The following is a 22,783-nucleotide window of genomic DNA, read 5'->3' on the forward strand; positions in this document are numbered from 1 at the left end:
GACCTTACCTTATCTTGACGTTTTTAAAAAGATTAAATTACATGAACCAAGAAGTATTTACTTATATCCAATAGACATAGGTCGAAAAGTGCAAAGCATGTGAAAATGATCTCACGGCTCGCTAGCAGAATGAAGCTCTATCGGCTGCGAATTCAATCCCCACTCGAATCAAATATTTGTACAAGTCATTAGGTGCGCGATTTGCATGTTGCACAACGTGCAGAACGGAGTATTTCCAGACCCATAACAAACAGATACTATCCTATATGTTCATATACTGCGTTGAACGTAACCGCTCCATCCCTGTCGGTCGTAGCGAGATATTAAATATCCACCTCCCTCAGTAATGGTTCCTATATCGACAGCAAATGGATTGTTCAAATCAAGCTTCTAAAACATAGAGCGCTGTCAAATAAACAAACTTCTTAAAACATGAGTAAATGTGTTATTTTGATATTAAAAACAAAGAAACTTTTCCGATTTGTCGATACAATAGATAGTTATCCGGTATAGGTTTTAAAAAGTTTTATTAAACCGGAAATGATTGGTGGTAATAAATAAATCCGTTTCATTTCTAAACAACGGCAGTTTCATAAAACGTCAATCTGCGTGAGAAACGTATATATAATTTACTAAGAAAATTTGTATAAACTGTTTAAAATGTATAGTAATTTATATTGTAATTACATAATAAAAAAAAAACAATATTGTATTTTATTATAGAGAATTTTAGAAAGGAGTCATGAATTTAATAGTTACTATAAAATCAAAAAACGTAACAATGGCGAACTCTATTTTGGTCACGAAGTATATACAAATACTTATAGGGAAGTGCAATTAAAAAATAAAAAGTACGCATCGAGTTCACACGCAGCGACAAATAATGTTACTACGTAATAATTACGTATAAAAATTTCGTGACAGTGTAAGTATTCCACAAACTCCACAAGAATACGTAATGATGGACCAAATTTGGTTCCCATTAATATTTTATATACGAACACAATACGCATTGTGAAACCTATCACAACAATGTTATCTAACTACTAGCCAATCAATACGTATATAACTAATTCACTTGTACGTTACAGTCGTATCAACTAATATTTGTTTTACATGACCTAATATAATTTAGATTATTCTACACGAGTTAACTTCATTAATCAAATATTGTCCTCATTCGACATCAACAATCGACATCAACATCTTTGATATGGCTCTACATTCAAAGTAAGTAACAGTAATCTCACGAACGTTAATAGTTTTGGACTTAATAAAATATTGTATCCATCAAGATACAAATCAATTATAGAATTTAAATCGGCAACGGCCCGTGTTTCACTGTGCAAAGGTGGTGGTTAAGAGATGGGTAGAAATTATTTAACTATAAACACTATATCATCATCTCAACCGGAAGACGACCACTGCTGGACAAAAGCCCCCTCGGGAGAAGGTCTTAAGGCAAAGTTACGCTTTCTCAGATTTCATTCCTCGACCCTTGGTTAGGATCCACCACGTGTTATGCCTTCTCGGCCATGTTCAGTTTTATAATAACCAAAATTGAATAGAATTTTCTACGGCGTTTCATAGCTTCTATTACATTTTGAAAGTTAACGGTTATTACCAAATCTGATTGAACGATTCGTTTAACGGAAGTTATGATTATGAATTGTACAAAACTGTTTCATAATGTTAAATATAATTCTTACCGATGTAAGAAATAAATTAAATGGACTTTATAATCAATAATATGTAAAAAATGTTGCTCTCTAAGCATATTGATAATTATAAGGGACGGGCGAGAATTGATTCATCATTCTCCTAAAATCTGTTAATTACTGTATAATGTAAGTAATGCCAAGTAAGATAACTCAGCCAAGTACTCATTTCTATAAATGAAATCTGCCGATTCATTAAATTTTCCAAAATTGTTACATATATGCCATAGTGCCTCTATCCTTTCTTGAAGCTTAAACTTACTTAATTCCAAATTTTCATCAAATTCGGTTCCGTGGTTTGGACGTTAAATAGCAACAGACAGAAAGAGTTACTTTTGCATTTGTAATATTAATATAGATGAGACTACTCAACGCATGACTATATTGTAGACAAAGAAAATATGAAAAAAATGTATTTGGTGGACATAACTTCGTAATTATTTGGAAAACAGTTACTACTGTTTGAGTTATTTTTTCAGTTTTTACCGGTTCTTGACGGTAGATTCTACATTCTGAAGCAACATAGTGATAGCTTCAAATTTAATACAATACTGTAAAATGACGATTCAAAATGCTTAAAGTCTAGTAGACATTTTGTTTTATAAATATCTTTAGAACATTTGTAAATTGTTGCATATTTATAATCATGGCTTTACTACCCGATGTAAAATGAAAAAATGAGATCTTTTTAATCAAATAATCAACAATCAAAACCAATTGCGTGTTATTTAGCATAATATTTACATGAAATACATAAAAAATCTTTCATAACAATTACATATTCCATAAAAAACTAGACACGATATTCGAACATGGCTTCTAACGAATATTAGAAAATAGAGCAAATGATTTCAGAATATTTACAAAATCCTCTCACGATTTCGTATTTCTCAACATTTCTACCGAACAAAATGTCAGCCTGTCCTTCATTTATCGTTTCAATGCACCAAAATGTAAATTGAAACCGTGTGGTAAAATAATAACTTAATTTCAGATAATTTTACGGACTCAAATTGTAACTGCTTATGTTCTAATGAATATAGTGCTGAATTAGGTTATTCGTTAAAATGAAATCAATAACATGTTTCATTTGAATGGACACTGTAATCAATTAATTATTTACGTATTGATAGATTGATTATCATAAAACATAATATACCTACCTGCCCTCTCTCTCAACCGCACTGTTTACAAAGCGTGGAGTTCGTTTTAATTGACTTCCATACAGGATATTATTATTAATATTTGAAATTAATTAAAAATCATTTTCTCAAAACAACCTGTAGTTTTACATTTAATTTAACTCTGTAACGTGAACATTTAAAAGTACTTATAAGAGCTTGTATAAATAAATAATATTTTAATTTTGATCTTGGGTATACGAGTCCACGGGTGATAATTTCGTTAATATAAAATCAGTATTTTTTGCGACTTAGCAGCACTCGGTTATTGCTGATAAAATTTCATAATTTCATTAATGACGGTTTTATCTTACTTTCAAGAATATTTACACGGACACTTAATCAAGTGAACGGCTACTACCACATACAAATGTATTACAATTACAGCACATCTTACGACATACACGTTTTATTTGAAATTGCGTAACAACACTTTCTTCAAACTCGACACTAGCGATATGGACGACAATATGTAATAGATTCGTTTATGTATAAAACAAACTATTATACTTATTTTCACCAGATCTTAAATCCAAGGATTCGGGTGCAAGGATATGTTACCCTTGGTATTCGGGAAATAATAACAAATATTCAAGTTTATTGGAAGTCCATTATTAAATAAGCAGTACAATCGTATTTGCGGAATAAATACTTTCATATCAAGTCTTTATTTTGCAAATACGACTATGCTCTTTATTTGTAGGCGTACACGGAACGATTTCCTATGCAAGTATTTTCAACTTTGCCTACGAAGAATTTTAAAATCTGGTTTTCGATCCTTGTATTTTTGCCATGGTATGTAGATGGCATTGAGTTTTGCAAGTAAATACTGTCTTCAGAAATTATTTAATGAATATAATATATTCGATTGATTAGGTAGAGATAATTTAAGTCTTCCTTTATTATTGAACTTCTTATATTAGATATTTTTAATTTTTTTCATGTCTGTCATTACCTTGAACATTTTTTACAATACGTTAAACGATTTATATGAACTTCATATTAGAGGATATACATATGTATATAGGAAATTGATGGTTTTGTATTAAATTATTTTTTAATAATTATTCTTACCAGCAATTTTCTTTATTCAGGTAGACCGCTTGTTCACTATTGACGAATGTGAAAAATAATGTTCTTTTAACGTGTTTTATGTATTTCTTATATTTAGATTGAACCTTAATGACGTATTATAACAACATACCAAAATAACCGGGAATATGTACTGCAAAGCATTTTTTTGTATTTTTCTAGGTGATCGACTTTGTGGTCACCCGGCGGTGCCACCTAATGCAAGAGTTTCATTGCCCACCGACACTAAGATAGTTCCTGGTACCGTGGCTACATACGAATGTGATGAAGGTTACGAGCTGTTTGGAGCACACCAAAGAGAATGCACGCTGCGAGGCGACTGGACAGCAGAACCGCCATTTTGTGGTGAGTTATACATATATACAAAAAATAGTTTTTATCTAATTTATTTTTAGTTCATTTGTACTCTCGAAAGCTTATATTTCATATAAATATTTACTTATATAATAATATATAATTATCCCTTTAGGTACAAACGTCGCCTTTAGAAAACCAGCAAATCAATCGACAACGGTCAGAGGAGGAAGCGCTAGTAACGGAAATGATGGTGAGAAAACCACGGAGCACGACGGTAAGCGCTGCACAGAAACCCAGCGGGAGGCCTCACCCTGGTGGCAAGTTGATCTCCTTCGACACTATGCTGTCAAAGTGGTCAGAGTTACGACGAGAGGTTGCTGTGGTGAGAATTTTTTATATTAATATTTACCATAAAACAAGCCAGTACTTTTCGACTATTTGGAAGTGTAAAGACAAATACGATCTCTTCGGTCCATTAGAAGAATCTGTGTAACGGAAATAATAATTCTGCATTGTAACAAATTTTAAATGGTTACTCTCAAATTGTACTCGTAGAAACATTCAATTGCTATTGCTTTTACTAACAACATTACTGTCTAGATTTTTAAATGAAACTTCATATCAGATGTTTGGACATATCTATCTATAAATCGTGAATTAATTATTATTATTAGTAAATGTTAAATTTACGGTTGTTTTTCTTGTATAGAATATTTTGACACATAGCCACTATGTTACATACACAGTGACTTTGTGTCAAAATATTATGTATGTGATTAAAATCGTTAAATAAGATTAACTCGATGCGTAATTGCGAAAAAAAAAACATATTTTCAACCTAGTGATATTGTTATTATAAAAAAAATATTCCAAAAGAATAGGTATGTATTGTCAAAGACCGTGAAATGAAAAGTTAATAATGTGGGGAAATCAAACGCACCTCCCTCGTCGAATAAATCACTAGTAAAATATTTAGTCGCTCTAAAATATTAATAGTTTTCCAATTATTTTTTACTCTGTTGATGGTTATTAACTTTTTGTGATTACTTTTAATTTTACAGTAGTTTTAGGTACTGCAGTATTATTTTTAATATACGGTAAATGTACACACATTTTTAAAGAATATTTGTAAAATCAATTCTTCAGGGAAAATCTGAGAATTGTAAAAGATTTAATGTTCAGTCAGCTGCATAAATACCTACAGTGGATCTGCAAGGGTTATATTCGCGTTTTCATTCCTATTTTATCGATCTTATTTATAATATAGTTAGAATGGTAAAGTTTGAGAACAAATTATGTTAACAGTATTATTATTAAATATTAAAACGGGATAATTACCATGTTTTTTATTTTTATTTGGTGGAGCTTGATATTTCCACATTATCTACGAATGTCTTGTTCACGAGACTGACGCTTGCGGGTAGATGTTGACGGCATTAGAAGTGTCCATATCGGACTACCTCCTGTCGCGTACGTTTGCTGCATAAACACTGGTTACCACTCCCACTGTCACTACAAATATCCCGTTTTAAATACTGTTAGTAATAAAAATAACCATGTTAATTTAATATCTTAAATTATGTTAATTTCCAGACTATTTGTTATTTATATTTTACTATTCATTGCAATTTGCACGGTAAGAAATATTAACCATTCCTTATACGCCGATGCGTTAAAAAAGGTCGTAGTTATTTTTCTGTTGTTCATTCATCGTCGTTTGATGACATCACTGATATATTTTTTTAATTATTGAAGATTATTATTTTTAATAAATAAATAGTAATTAATAATAATAAAATACTTTTAACATGTTACTATTTGAAGATTGATTAAATATTCCGCATAATAGAAGTTGATAACATCTGAGTAACACAGTGATCTCTGTGATATAATTTAAAAAATAATTACATAACCATTAATACGCAGTATATTAAGTACATTTCAAACAGACTCCTATTGGGCCCAAAAATCACTCCTATTGGGCATAAAAATCCCGTTTATTTTAAAGCTTTCCTTTGTTCGTTAATATTTCTTTCTCTAAACGTGATTAGTACAAAACAGTTGAAATTAATTTATCTTCTCATATATTGTTCAGTAATATTGTTTGTTTCACAGTATATGCTTATATAAAATGACAATACACAATATAATATAACACTTATTGTTTCGATAAATAGTTTAAGTTGATATGGAATTTAAAATTATTGATGAAACATTGGGTACAGTGATATTGACCATTACTATGTTCAGCGTCATATTGGTAACACAAAGTACACAGTTTCCATCACATAATACTTACAATAATAAAAGCTAGAAACAAATTATAAACTTTTCAACGTGTTAATTTTTAAATTTCTTTTTATTACTTCATTTCACCCAAAATATCAGTAATGAGTTGCAAACGTCGATATTCACGAAATCACATAGAGAAGAAATACTAAAATTGGAAGCATTTAATATTCATATTTTACTCTTTAACCAGAACATGTAACGGCCTGTTAATGAAATTTTAATTGCTTCTACATACACTAAAGCCGCAAAATTAAATGATGCTTCCAATACACGCATCGGCATATAAAGTAGTCTCTTGTATCACACGCGTTGATTATGTAGAAATCCATGAACAATAAATAATAGTATTATATATTTAATGTAATTTCTTCGTAATTACATTAAAATATATGTACACCCTAATGTAATTACGAAGAAATTACATTTGGGTGTACAGTTAAGTAATTACTGAGACGTTAGACATGTTACAGTAAATAATAATTTTTTTACGACTAACTGAATATTGCCGACGTTATAACTGTCGCCATAAAATACTTGAGAAACTACAGATAACTTACTCCAAGTTAGACTAAGTTTTGTATTATAGTACATAGCTTTATATGTATGTAAGCGTATTAATGTATGTTATGGTCTGAACTGATTCCCGATCAAAATAACTTTGACTAGCGGCACAGTCCTAACTTTAAATCCTAACTCTCTCTAAGCTTAACGAGGCTATTCAACGACGACAAAAGATGCGAGTAGCTTCGACACCTCCAATAACGAAACAGGTTAACAGAGGCGTTTCACTAATGCTCAGCATCCTCTGTCAACGACATTAATATGTCACAGAAAGTTCTCTCCAGAACCTTTCTATCGAGCAAAGCAAAACTGGGCAATCTCAGCGGCATCATAGCTGGGTTATGTAGGGTTCTTACTTACTAAAACCGCTGTTAGTGCTGTCCCACAGACAGATTGAAGAGAATGCGGAATGGTTTCAACATACGCTTTCGCTCCCTCTACTGTGCTCGTGGCTATAAGACACCAAAGTTTACCTCTCTCTGGTTTCGCTCACTGTTTTGCTCCTTGTAAGAAATGTCTTTGTTGCGTTAGTAGCTGCCGAGGATCGCCTGCAGGGACACAGGTGTACCGAGGCTCCCCTGATAGTGATCGTATTATGGGATCACTAGGAAGAGCATATCGATCATTCTTCTTAGTAGATCTGGATCTAAGGTCTCGGGGCAAGGATGATGTTTGCCCAGTAATATTTGGTGTTAATGCCCAAATGTTTCCCTATCGAATTCTCTCAAGAAGCACGTTTATATAATTTTATAGTATCGTTACAAACTTGTCAATACTTCCCAGAATTTGATCCTTATTAGCGACTCTAAGAGGAAGGAGTATTTTAATATCAACGCGTTTGTTTCCTGGCTATGAGTATGATATGATATTGATTCTTGTCCAAAACTGAGTGCTTTTGCTATTTCATAGTTTCGTATTTGGCTATCCACGTTCAGTTGAAAAATTCACCAACGCTGTATCTGCGACAAACAGACAAGACAGTACAGAGCGGCAGCAAAGAATTGACAACACGACATTAGAGACCGTCAAACCGTTTGCCGTTAAGGCTTAAGAGTCAGTCTAACCTGCGCCAATGGATGTTTTGCATGTATTACGTATATTATGGCCTAACAAGATGGAGAAAGAGTCGAGATGGCCCAGAGGTTAGAACTCGTACATCTTAACCGGTGATTTCGGGTTCAAACCCAGGCAGGCACCACTGTATTTTCATGTGCTTCATTTGTGTTTATAATTCATCTCGTGCTCGGCGGTGAAGGAAAACATCGTAAGGAAACCAGCATATGTCAAATTTCAACGGAATTCAGCCACATGTGTATTCCACCAACCCGCATTGGAGCAGCGTGGTGGAATATGCTCCAAACATTCTCCTCAAAGGGAGAGGAGGCCTTAGCCCAGCAGTGGGAAATTTACAGGCTGTTAATGTATGTAAGATGGAGAACTAATTTGGATTATTACACAAAAGTTAATTGTATCATATAAAAAGCTTCATTTTCGCGAGTTAATTCGTAATGCGTCACAGTTGATAGATCGGTGTCGCAACACGTGTCCGTCGTGTTGTAAGAGTGGCCGCGGTCATGTGCATGTCATGAACGGTAACGAGTATGTCGCACTATTTCGAAATAAGTAATCTAATATATTCGTGTTCAGCGCAAACCGCGATGGGGTTGTATGTAAAATTATAATTGAAAATAATAAATTATTATTATGAAAAGACGAACACACACATTTATATATAATAGTATTATGTACGTATAATACTAATCACTCGTATTAGTGTTTCTATATAATGTAATGCAAGTACTCGTATAAAACGATTCGAGTAATAGACAAAGCAATTTCACCATGTGCGTGGCAGCGTAATAGTGCGATTAAGTCTGGTGATTTGGTAAAGAGCGAACACAAATAAGTAAATAATTAATTAATAATTAATTGTTGTGAATATTTAATGGAATTAAGTTTTATTATTTTGCCCTAGTGTATAATTCTGATCGATATAATTCTGTTCATAACTGTATGATAAGCGACCTTTGTAGTCAGAAAATCGTTCATCTAATTTTAAACGCTATAACAAATATCTCATGGGCCAAGTTCCATTGACGCTGCGTATACATTTTGTTACTTTTTTTTCATATCTCATAAGTATACGTATAGTTACTTATGTGTAGTTATTGTTATTAGAACTAAGTTCTTTTCCGCGGATTGCTTGCATGAAATATTGTGAAGTGGTAGATGCCGTCACGTAATGTAAAAGCGTTAGGCCCCCGCCAGGCGACCTTTCTCTCTCATTCTCTTTCTCCCTGTCTCGTTCTATTGCATACAGTTTTATATAAAGTTATTTAAACTTAAATTTTGGTTATTTATTCTCAAACATTGTTAATTTATTTCATTTTGTCTGTTATTTAATACACGATATACCTTTAGCGAAAGCCACTTCGTTCCAAGCGGGTGTCCCAACGACCCTTATTTATTTATTTATTTATACTTTATTGCACCCAAACTTAAAACTAAAAATTACAATATTGCAACACAAAGTTACAATATTATTTACACTTATAGTTTTTATTTATTTATTTATCATAATAAAACTTAACTTACATTGTAATGTAACCGAAACCAAAACAGAAATAACCCCGAGCTGTATTGAACTCTTCTTGGAATACTATTCATTTTATCGGGTCTTAGGATCGGATCTAACAGTGTGATACACACTGGCGCCTTTATTTGTGTGTTATACAAATCAATCCTAATCCTGTTTTCCAGGTCACCAACCCTTGCAAGACCTCGAAATCCGGGTAGGAAATAGCAGCAGCGATTTGCAGCGAAATCCTCTATGCGCTTGGTTTCCTGGGACCATGGGTGAGTTGAAAACTACAACTAAATATCTTTAAATGTTTTGTATTCTATGTCACAAAGACGAAAAGAAAGAAATATGTATGTATAACATGTTATGTTTTATTTCTGATGACCGTATATTTTCTTTAGATTTTCTTTAATATTAACCTTATGTTGAGAAAACTCACAAGTGTTGACATTCAGAATAAAGAAAACTATCGTCATTTAAATATATATATATATATATAGTTAGTAAAACCAATCATAATCAATATTCTTTTTTTAGGAGTCAGTTCGCTATAAATAATTCTAGAGTAAATTGCTAAAAGGAAAAGCTATTTTGCTATTGGTCCCTCTGGAGTTTTAGTTTGCACGAGATTTTATTAATTACTTTTTAGAAATAAATGTCATCTATGTTAATTGACTTGCTGTGTATTTTTTAATCACATTACTATGTTTATGTTTGAGATGACACACTATACGTTAATTAGGCAATCTAGGTTCCGCGCTTTTTGTTAAAAAAAATTATTAATGACAAATTTTTGTACAATTTTATTTAAATATTCTGAGAAATAAAATAATTAATTCGAAGTGCAAAATGCCTAATAAACTTATTATAGAATACTAGTCTTCGCTTGCGGCTTCGCCCATATGTCTTAACATGTCGTAGGTTTTAGATATAAAAAGTAAACTATCTTCATACAAAATTTCATCAAATTCGTGTCAGTGGTTTAAGCGTGAAAGCGTAACAGACAAACAGACAAATAGAGTTCTTTTCGCATTATAATATTAAGATAGATACTTATAATACTAATAGATAAAGATAAAGAGATAGAGTGATTTTGCTCTCTCAACTCTGTTTGACAATCTTTCTATCTGTCTGATGGGAGACCATATAGCAAAGAAGAAATGTTGTGTGGAAGTATAATAATGACACAATTCGTTATTAGAACTGCCACACAACGATTCTTAGCAACGGGGATAGTAATTACGTATAATTTAGTATTATCTGTATTTCTTGATTTTTTTAATTTCGATTTTAAAAAGTCCAATAAAAAAAATTGTTCGATAGTAACAGAAGTATATAAAAATATTTTACAAGTATTTGTATACTTGTATACATGATAAAAGCAAAACTCAATTGCCACAGATATTTGCAAATCCACGAACAGAATAACGGCGCTACCCAATTAAAATCATTGATGCAAAAAAAAAAAGTAAAAATAGGTTAGGAACACGCTAGCAATATATTAGTTGGAATAAAACATCAGAACATTGGTATAAGTACTTTTATATTTTATTGGCACTTTATAAGCACTCTATCAATAATCATAGTGTTTTAATACCGAAGATGATTACTAATATTGATTTGAAAATGATATCTATGATATCTAAATACAAAAAAAAAATGCTGTTAATTTGCACTTTATTATACGAAATCTCTGTCGTTTACATCAATCAATCCGAAGAAAGTGGAAATCGTGTCGCAGATCTTCACAGGCTCTCGCTCGCGGCATGGGAATCGCTGTCGGCCGAAGCGACATAATTATATGTGAGCCGTATTATAATAATGTTACATTTATACAATTGTCATTTCGATGTTTCTTTTTTACTATGACCGGAGCAACGTATAGTGCGAACAATCTGATTTAGTCATTTAAACCTATTGGGTTCGGTATTGTTCTTTGGGGATTAATATCGTTCATATGAGAACTAATTTCATCTTAGATATATTGTTTTAAATGAACACTTTTATATATATCTTCGCCATTATAATTTATTCAAGAATGCCATTTGGTGAGGTGGGTGTTTTCTTGTCGCGTTGTGAATGTTGAACGAGGTGTATTGGAGCGCACACGCACCAGTTATATAATAACAGACAAACTTAATAGCTTTACGTAATTGAATAGTCGATGCGTTCCACATTGTAGTTAATTAGTCCAAGTACTCTTGAGAACTTTTCGTCAAAACAGACAATTAAATGTTCAGACTATAAAATATAAAATAATGGATCGTAACATCCTCACTCACATACTTATTGTTCTGTTTTGCTAATGACCTGCACCAGGAAATAAATGTTTTGCAATTAATCGACCTAGTTTTGATATATATTTCGTGAAGGATTTTATTTAGTCTTGATTAAAAATTGTTTTTTTTTTTTAATATTTAAGGTTGATGCACATTTTATTGGTAAGTAACGCCTCAAACTCGTTACGTACTAAATAGCGCAAACAAAAACCTACGTGCTATACGCAGTTGTAAAGGTGTATTTACATCCAGTGTATGTGAGTAGAGCGTGTCAATATAGGCGCGCTAGGTCTGGTCAGTTGCGTTACAAATGATTTTTGCAACGTCGTAAACATAATTGTTTTATATAGTAAGTTTGTGTCTAGCACGTTATAACGCTGGATTACATATTATACAGGCATATATAAAAGGATCTTTTTAAGACAATACAACAATGATATGAAATATATTTTTTTTCCCACGACTTACAATTCGACTTACAATTCTTATGAACAACTCAGTTTGTAGTTTCAAATACTTATCATCATAGTCCACCATGAGTTTCTTTGATAACTTACTTTGAACGGCTATTTTCTGCGAAGTCAAAGATCAACTGGCACTTTCTAAACAACGCGGCCAAGCTGTTGACAGCAATTGACTGTTGCTTACAATTAATAACGAGCTACAAGCTATGAAACACTTTTCCTTTTCTTTTGTAACGACAATACTATATAATATAATTGATTCATACTAACAGCGACATTTCTATATAAAAAAAATAATGCTTCTATAATAACATATTTTATCAATAAAATAACTCTAAGGAAGTTCAAAAAGATTCAACATTTTATGATTTCCCGTAAAATGTAAACTCTTAAATTAAATAAACTCCTGTTCGACACGCGCGAAAAATTTATATTGAACTTCTAACTAAAATATCATTTCCTTTTAAAACTGTCACTGATAAAAAAAGGCGAAAGGATCGGTAACAGTATTTGAATAACGTGTTTTGACGATAAATGTACACAACAACGTTGGCGTTTTTAAATTATAAACGCAAACATTTTATACACATTCCATAACAAGAATTGAAAACTAAATAAACTTAAGAGAATTGTAAAATGATATGTCAAATAAATATAACTTGTTATAATCTAGTAATGATACCATTTTTCTACAACTGAAGGGTTTTTGTTTTTTACAGTAGCAAGGCAGGCTGGCAGAGCCTGACATTAAGTAGTCAGTCACTTCTGCCCTCAAATATTTACTTAAGTGTAATTTACTTCTTACATTGTCGATACGTCGTCAACGAATATCAAATATGTTATTTACCTCTATAATTACACTGGCTCACTGTTCCTTTTTAACAAATAAACAAGGAAGGTAGATGAGAATATAGAATATTTATAAGCAATATTATTGTTGATAGTACTTATAAAAAACCGAGAAGCTATCTGGAAACCGGCTGTCATGGTATGGGCATGTTATGCGGAGGAATGAGGACCATGTTGTGAGAAAGGTTTTGAGAATGGATGTGGATGGTTATAGAGGTAGGGGACGACCAAAGAAACGATGGATGGATTGTGTGAAAGACAATATGCTTAAAAATAATGTTACTTGTGAGATGACGTCCGACAGAGAAGTATGGAAGAGGAAGACATGCTGAGCCGACCCCAAGTAAAATTGGGATAAAGGCAGGAGGATGATGATGATAAGTACTTATGAAAAATAAGATATATGTACAGTTTATAATAATACTCTGCAAGAAACCAGCTTAACGCGAAAATACAAAATATCGGTGTCTGGCGGTAAAATAACTGGAGTGGCGGATGAACGGAACGTGAACGGAACCAGACAGGCTAACATAATGTCTCACCAGTTAAAAAACAGCAATTCATAACTCTTCTCAATCCGTCTCTCGGAGAGAAAAAATTCATAAATCTATTTACTTTCACACGTAAATTTTATGAAGAATATTTTTATGATATCCACCATTTAACCTGACCTGCTCATGAATATATATTTAAATTGTAAAACTAAATCTGTCGAAGTGTTTCAATAACAATTATTATATGTACTATCAACCCGTCGGCGCTTCATTCGATACCCGTTGAATTCTGATCAAGGTATATTGACAAACAACTTTTAGTTGTTTTTTTGTCGAAACGCTGCCGTAGCCTGGCACGTGTATGTTTCGATTCGCTCGACGATTTTTCATTAAACTCTAATTCAAAACTGGTGTGGTGCACTGAAATGGTTAACTACGAACTTTTTATAGAGTTACTGCCAACATAATTTTAACGAGTATGTAATATGATTATGTTATTCGTGTTCAAGTTCCCTCTTTTTTCTATAAATGTTTTCTTCTTACTATTCCATTACTTTCTAACAATTATTATTACTTTAATCATCATTTAATTTATTTAGCTATTTTGTACGTTTAAAAACATTTTCTAAATAAATATTCTAACGAAACTTAAAGCTAAAACACAAAATGGCACTCAAAATCGATTTCTGGAAATAGATTAGACTGGTGTTTCTATTTCCTGAGGCTTCGATAGACCAGACAGTTGAGATTTGCATTGAAAATCAACATTCGTTTTTTTTTTTAAATTCTCTTAACCAATTTTCAATCAACAAAAATACATTTTACTTATTTGTCAAGTAAAGAATATATCTTCTTAAGAGGAATTAGCTCGATGAAACTACAAAAACGTCTCTAGTTTTCTGATATTTCCTTTATAAAGTAGCTTAGACATTGTAAAATTTTCTAGAATATTATAAATTAGTTGAAAAATTATTTAACTGTAAAGATGATTTCCCTCAATAGATAGCGTGGGTAGAAAGTATATGATATAATATAGTTCGCAAATGCGCCACCAAACTTGGTAACACTGATATTATATGCCTCATGCCTGCACTAGCTCACTCAGCCTTGAAACCGAAACACAAAAATACTAAGTATTGCTGTTTGACTGCAGAGCATGTGATGAGCGGGTACTCTCTCAGGCGGCCTCTCAGAAAGCTCTAACAGGAAATATTAATCAAATAAATATAATCATACCAATGGAAAGGACAACGAACATATTTTATACGAGTAGTTTAATAAATTATTATTTAATATTTATATAAACTTATGACTTGTCCAGATGAAGGAGTAACGAAGACATTCACTTGCGCTCGACCTCTCATCGGACAACATGTGTTCCTGCAACTCGTCGGAGTCGAAGGCTCTCTATCATTATGCGAAGTCGAGGTCTTTACAACGGAAGGTCAATACAATTACTTAATATGGTACAATGTATTATCAGCAACTTATTAACAAAAATATACATTTTAATATACCAAGCTGCGAAAATAGGGGTTGATGAATATTACATTTAATTGTAATATTTTTTGGATACATACTTTTGAAAATGTATTTATTTTAATTATCTTCTATGGAGATGCTTAATGCTTATAGCATAAAACTAAAACCGTGGCATACTGTTTAAATTAAGAATAATAATTTGATTAAAATAATCTTTAATATTTTTGATACTTTTTACTATGTGTTATCGAAATGTAATCCATATAAATATGAATATAAATTATTGGGTCGCGTAGACTTTAGACTAATTATCTGATACTTCGAGAACAGTTTCATATTTCTGATAATCGATATGCTTAAGACTACATAGTTGAATACTTTGTTAAATTTACTTTTGTCGATAAGAACTTTGAACTTCTTATAAAAATTAAATTATTAAATATAATTAACAGATTACATGTGTGGTATCCGCATTTCGCAATACATCAGATTATTTGGTGGAAAAAATATTACTATATAGTAGTTAGTTAAAATTAAAAAAATTGAACTATTAAAGACTTGAATATTTTATTTTTATGTTACTATAGAATTCTCAAACGATCGATGTGCACCCGTCGGTGCTTCGGCAGACATAGAGTTGGCTGCTTTTTCTAGAAACTGTTACGAATTTAATGTGGCGAAAGGTGCATCCTTTGAAGAAGCAAGGAAACAATGCAAGGCACACGGCGGCGACCTTATACACGGTTTTCAGGTAAATATGTTAATTTGATACTTAGCAATGAGATATGCAAAATTGCAGCGAATATAATTACTTTAATTATATGACAGTCTACTTATTAAACCAAAGTTAATTTAGTAATACAAATAAAATTAATGTACACTAATTTAATGGGTTAAGTGAAAATATTCGAAAGCTCATATTTCCAGGTAGCTACAAAGGTTATTTTAAAATAATATTTTTACAAAATTTTTCCTGATATTCACATTCCTGTTACTACTGGTACGTTATGGTGGGTACCGTACATCGGACCTATGTATGTAATTTAAATGAAATGTAAGTTAATTACGGCAAACAGTTCTTCTTTTTTTTAATAGTGTGATATATTTCTCTTTGCAATTTTGGAATCTTTGCATAGTTCCCCACGCCTCGTCGCCACGTTACTTAATGCGCGTTTGGTAAAGTTTCTAAGCTTAACCACAACATACTTTACGCGCAACAATTTTAAAGCCTCGCTTACAATGTTCTTGTCATCCGTTGCGCAAAACATAATTCTAAAAATGTCATTAGTTATTAATAATTTATGATTAAATTGACAACAATTTTGTCGTATTAACAAAAGACGCTTTGCACTACCGGGAATGTGTGTTCATAATATTCCGCGCGCTCCATCTGCCTTTTGTATTATGATCTGAGATTCCGAGTATTATCACAGTAGATCATTATTAGTAGATATGTATTTACTTGGCTTTGGCTTTGGTTTTGTACATACTGCCTGTGTAATCTGTTCTATCAAGTTGAAAATATTTTACTGATTTTATTAGGATATAATAATATTGTTTGTATTGTATTGTGTATTCCACCAACCCGCATCGGAGCTGTGTGGTGGAATATGCTCCAAAACTTCTCCTTAAAGGCAGAGGAGGCCTTAGCCCAGCAGTGGGAAATTTACAGGCCGCTAATGTAACATTGTTATGTAAACGAATCTCTGTCTTTAACGTTGGATTTTTTAACCAGGGAGCGACATCCAGTTATCTTATTCAGGAATTAGAAAGACGTAAGACTCAGTTAAAAACACAACTTGTGTGGATCGGTGCACAAAAGGAACCTGGACTTACCTCTCGAACTTGGAAATGGGTCGACGGTAAGTCACGTGTAACAATATAACTTTAACCTTCTCAGCGTTCAACAAAACTTACAAAACAAATCATATAAATATTGTACGTAGAAGTATACTGTACGTGAACACATTAATATATCTACTTTAGAATATTATTTTCACAGATAAACTAAAATGATTTCCTCCACTTTTTTCTGTCCAATGTTTGTTCATCTTTACGCTCATTTATCCATTTCGTGCTCGGCTTTAAAGGAAAAAACAATATGAGGAAACTCACATGAAAATCCGCCACGTGTGTACGATCAACCCACATAGGAGCAGCGTAGTGGATTAAGCTCTAAACTCTTTCCTTAAAAGAGAGTGCGCCTTACTTTGTCTTACTTTTACAAACACAATAATGCACTCCGGTTAACTGCATATACTACAAATAATTATTGTAGAAGACAAAAAGATTAATGTTAATAACATTTTAGGTGAAATGGTCTCGAAACCGACATGGGGGAAGGATCAACCAAACAACTACAACGGGGAACAGAACTGCGTGGTGCTGGACGGTGGACGCGCCTGGCTGTGGAACGACGTGGGTTGCAACCTCGACTACCTGCACTGGATTTGCCAGTACCGTGAGTGTCATTCATAGGTACATACATATCCGTTTTATTTACCGCTCGTGCGAATTGCGATGTCACGCGATGCCCTCTGAAAGTATTATTACTCATTTGCTTTATATATTTTACTCGACATAATAACAAGCTTGTTTAATTTTAACACCATGTGAATGTGTATATCATGTCAAAACTTAATCTCCTTGTTAATTAATACAGTACTGTGTAATTAAGATAGAATGATGCATGCACTGTGATTGTTTAATATTTGTAATTAGTATAAAAGCAGCTGTTTATGTTCATGTATGTAAGTTAAATAAACAAAATAAAATATATATTTATGTTTTTGCGTAAAAAGCAAAGCGAAGTACACTATTTTAAATATTATCGTTATAATGTATCGTTATTGCGTCTGGCGTTTACATAGTACTGCAATATATGTTGTACGGCAATTTTAAATGTGTGCAAATAGCGATAAGAAATAAGATGTATATTAAAAATAACACTGTTTTTGTAATAACGCGATTGAAATGTTTTATTTACAGTACCACCTTCCTGTGGGAGTCCTGATAAACTTCTGAATACGACGATCGAAGGCAACAGTTATCAAGTAGAATCTTCGATAGCTTACAAGTGCCCTGATGGTCACATGCTTATCGGAGACAAGACAAGAAAGTGCAAGAAAGACGGTTTTTGGTCAGGAGCTGCACCTAGTTGTAAATGTAAGTACCTGTTTATGATCTCTCTTCAGTCACCATCTTTTACTTAAGGGCCCTAAAAGTGGATTGACTTTTGTAGTAATTACATTGAATGTAATGATTATATTTTGTATACAAATTTTAATAATGCTAAATATTTCTACAATAGATGTGAACTGTGGTGGTTTAACGCCTATACAAGATGGTGACGTCAGTTTAGTAGATGGTCGCACCACTCACGGTGCTCGAGCTGTTTATTCGTGTAAAGAAAACTACACACTTGTTGGAAATGAAGAAAGACACTGCGGCGATGAAGGTATCTGGGATGGTGAAGCACCAAAGTGCCTGTTTGATTGGTGTCCGGAACCACCGCCGGTAACCGGGGCTACCGTGAGCGTCAGCGGGCACAAAGCGGGCTCATTAGCAACATATATGTGCCAAAATGGCTTCATTCTCTTTGGACAACCGGTAGGAAACAAAAATGTCTTAAAAAATAATCTATGACTCATATTTAATTCATAAATAAAACAATCAGACTAAAATCCAGATATAGTCTATTTTTTTCACTTCAAATTCATGAATATATGTATAAAGCCTAAATTACGTGATAACGACTTAGAAAATTTGCAGAGTGTGACCTGCAATCTCGGTGGAGTCTGGTCAGGTACTCCGCCTTCGTGCAAGTATGTGGACTGTGGGACACCGGCTCAAGTTCATAAAGGCTCGTTTGTTTTGCTCAACGGAACCACAACTTATGGATCAGTCGCTCAGTTCAACTGTGAATCTGACTACTGGCTTGCTGGAGCTGAGGTGTTAACATGCAACCGAGATGGAAAATGGTCACACGATATACCTTCTTGTGAATGTTAGTATCAATGTCATATACTTTAATAAGTTTATAATACGATCGATTCGAAAAGTTAATATATATAATAACAATAATAAATATAAGTACAATAAAATTACATTACATCATTTTGATGCGAATTGTTCAATCGTTTGGTCTATATGACATTTTCATTTCAGTAATTTCCTGCCCGGATCCAGAAGTGCCTGCCGGGGGTTATATGGAGGCGTATGATTACAACGTACATTCTACGATCGATTTCCATTGCGAGAAGGGACATAAGCTTGTCGGCGAGCCGAATCTAACGTGCCAGCCGGATGGTGAATGGTCCGGTGAATCACCAAAGTGTGACTGTACGTAAATTATCTCAAAATTTATTGTATTTGTTTTTTTTTCTCGTCCTACGAATATTTAAATTATATATTCCTTTTTTATTTTATTTATCTGATTTTCTAGACGTGGATTGCGGCAAATTACCACCTCTTCCTTACGGCTTATCAGAATTGCTTAACGGAACTACACATTTGGGCAGCGTCATACAGTACGCTTGTACGACTAACTATAGGCTTGTGGGTGCAGTCAGGAGAGTGTGTACAGAGGACCATCAATGGAGTGACTCTTCTCCAAGATGTGAAGGTATTAATAAATATCCTGTAACTAAAACTTACGTCATGATGTAATTTGACCATTGGCAAGACTGTAAAATATATATACGTAATAGTTTAATTATCTTTATATAAAGCAATTCAATATATATTTTTTAACAGAAATAAGATGTACCGAACCAATAGTTGCTGAGAATAGTATAGTATCAGTGACCGGCAACGATCGAATGCACGGACGGACGCTAATCCGCACATCAGGGAGCACAAATAACGGCAATACGTATCGCATTGGAGCGCTCGTCAAGTACCGCTGCGAGCGTGGGTATAAGGTGGTGGGCGAGAGCCTCTCCACATGCGAGGATACAGGACAGTGGAGTGGAGTTACACCCAGATGCCAATGTATGTTACTTTTTTTATGTGACATTAGTGACATTAGACATATTATGTGATATACACATTTAAAATGAGTAAGGATTAGTTCAATAAAATATTTATTTATTATTAATTGTAAACATTTTTAAAGTAGAATGATATTGATCCTACTGTTTAAACCGGGTTATTCTAGACGAACGAGACAGTCATTGTGTTTAGTAGTATCGAGTACCCGAATATCCGATAACAACAATGTAACAAAGGTTGTCTAGCTTCACAGTGCAATTATTTTGAGTCAGTTACTATTGAAACCTGTAATAACGTTCATATTGCGGTATAAATAAATTGTTATTTTGAAGTTAAAAAATTAATGATATATACTGATTTATAAACGCAAAAGTACCTGTCTGTTACCTCTTCGCGTTTAAACTGCTGCACCGATTTAGATGAAATTTGGTATGGAGATATTTTGAGTCCCGGGGAAGGACATAATAACGTGATTTAACTTATCCCTCGAGAGGGTAGGTGGAGGTCTGTTCTCCTATAGGTTTTTTTCGCACGGTTAACGTCTCATGTTCATCTAGTCTGTACTATAGGGTTATTACTGAAATTCCTATAAGTTAACATTATATTAGTAATCGATTAAATTATTTTATGCGTGCTATTAAAAAAAATGGTGAAACTTTTAGATGTTGATTGTGGAAACCCTGGGCGCATTCAGAATGGAAAAGTCACACTTGCGACGAACGCAACTTACTATGGAGCTGCTGCACTCTATGAATGTGATGAACACTGGCAGCTCGATGGTGTATCACGAAGATTGTGCCAGGACAATGGCACGTGGAGCTCAGAAGCGCCAGTTTGTAAAGGTAAAATCGTTTATATTAAGTTTTTATAATTTTAGGTCATTTTTTGATCTGATGTCATAAAAAAAATCATCTAATAACGCATTTAAAGTTTCTGAGGAGCACGACAGATGGTAGCAGATGGTTATATATACATATATTGGAATCGCTACCTTAATAATATTGTAAATAAAATATAAAGTAACAAAACAATAGTATTTTTTTTATTATGTAAAATTGAGCACGTAGAATCAACATAAACATAAACATAAACAGCCTGTAAATTTCCCACTGCTGGGCTAAGGCCTCCTCTCCCTTTGAGGAGAAGGTATGGAGCATATTCCACCACGCTGCTCCAATGCGGGTTGGTGGAATACACATGTGGCATAATTTCGTTGAAATTAGACATATGCAGGTTTCCTCACGATGTTTTCCTTCACCGCCGAGCACGAGATGAATTATAAACACAAATTAAGCACATGAAAATTCAGTGGTGCCTGCCTGGGTTTGAACCCGAAATCATCGGTTAAGATGCACGCGTGAATCAACATGGGTTGATTTAATTATTTAAAGTTACATCTCTGTATTAAATGAGAATAAAAAGTGTATGTAAAAAACTAAAAGTCTATGTCATCTTGTGTCGGCATTGTCTTTAACTAATAAATAAAAAAGATATATTAACAAAAATGGAATCTTTACAGAAATAACTTGCACGGATCCATCAATTCAGATCAAGGGTAGTACTGGCTTACTCGTTGTCACGTCAACTCTCAGCATAGGCGGAGAAGCGCACTATAGATGCGAAAGAGGTTATAGCATCAAAGGTAATCAGACAAGAACCTGTCTGCCCAAAGGACAATGGTACGGAACTCCACCAGTATGCATACGTAAGTGGAAATTAAAAAAATTAACCCAAATTTTACATTAACTTTGTTCATAGCTAATATACAATATTATTAAATAAATTTCCATTTCCTTTACAGCTATAGATTGTAAATCACCAGGAACTATCGAAAACGGACGTATTATCATATCGAACACTTCGACTCTATTTGGAAGTTCAATCGAATATCACTGTTTGCCGCAGTACCAACGCGTTGGACCTTTCCTGCGCAAATGTTTAGATGACGGGAAATGGTCTGGTGAAGATCCTAGATGCGAATTAACAACTAATGAGGCAGCAGAAAGTGGTGCCTTGCCATTGAGCGTCGGCGTCGGCTGTGGTGTAGTTCTATTTTTATTGATGCTGCTAGGAGTTATCTATCTGAGACTGTAAGTGCCTTACGTTATTTTCGTCATCTTCATTGTAGATTCAATTAGATTTAAAAATATTATAAAATGTCATATATTAGTATATATGTCCACCGTGCATCCCATGTGATATGCCATTGGAAACCGCTGTAATGTTAGTCTTTTACTGATGAACAGATGTCTAAATACCGACTTACGTATTTCTAACTTTGTGTGCTCACCTACATTCCATAAGAAATTCCTCTGCAATTTTTTTTCCCGTTAGACGTCAGAAAGTCATTTAAAAACTTTTTAAGATCGAAAAGTAACAACGATCCTGTAAAATATCCATACATATCTTTACTATCGTACTTTATAACGTATCGTACTTTACTTGCGTATTTGTATCCTGATTTTTAAAATATTTTAAAGCGACAGAAAACTGAATGCTAA

At 33.3% G+C, this 22,783-nt stretch overlaps 2 protein-coding genes across 2 annotated transcripts in view; one reads left to right on the forward strand and one right to left on the reverse strand.

The window, feature by feature from the left end:
- LOC113404244 (protein phosphatase 1 regulatory subunit 12A) overlaps positions 1–22,783 on the reverse strand; it is a 538,461-nt gene that overhangs the window by 467,331 nt on the left and 48,347 nt on the right. The window lies entirely within an intron of this gene.
- The window catches only part of LOC113404243 (sushi, von Willebrand factor type A, EGF and pentraxin domain-containing protein 1), a 51,353-nt gene that overhangs the window by 28,093 nt on the left and 477 nt on the right, over positions 1–22,783 (forward strand). Inside the window, exons 2-17 of the mRNA XM_026645096.2 lie at positions 4,154–4,336; positions 4,461–4,670; positions 9,902–9,997; positions 15,130–15,252; positions 15,878–16,041; positions 17,026–17,152; positions 17,602–17,751; positions 18,279–18,455; positions 18,601–18,899; positions 19,062–19,296; positions 19,458–19,631; positions 19,735–19,914; positions 20,046–20,282; positions 20,945–21,124; positions 21,802–21,987; positions 22,084–22,372. Coding sequence (XP_026500881.2) covers positions 4,154–4,336; positions 4,461–4,670; positions 9,902–9,997; positions 15,130–15,252; positions 15,878–16,041; positions 17,026–17,152; positions 17,602–17,751; positions 18,279–18,455; positions 18,601–18,899; positions 19,062–19,296; positions 19,458–19,631; positions 19,735–19,914; positions 20,046–20,282; positions 20,945–21,124; positions 21,802–21,987; positions 22,084–22,372 — 3,010 coding nt within the window. The remainder of the gene's footprint in view (positions 1–4,153; positions 4,337–4,460; positions 4,671–9,901; positions 9,998–15,129; positions 15,253–15,877; positions 16,042–17,025; positions 17,153–17,601; positions 17,752–18,278; positions 18,456–18,600; positions 18,900–19,061; positions 19,297–19,457; positions 19,632–19,734; positions 19,915–20,045; positions 20,283–20,944; positions 21,125–21,801; positions 21,988–22,083; positions 22,373–22,783) is intronic.

Source organism: Vanessa tameamea, chromosome Z, assembly GCF_037043105.1.
Source record: "Vanessa tameamea isolate UH-Manoa-2023 chromosome Z, ilVanTame1 primary haplotype, whole genome shotgun sequence".
NCBI classification, from domain to species: Eukaryota; Metazoa; Arthropoda; class Insecta; order Lepidoptera; family Nymphalidae; genus Vanessa; species Vanessa tameamea.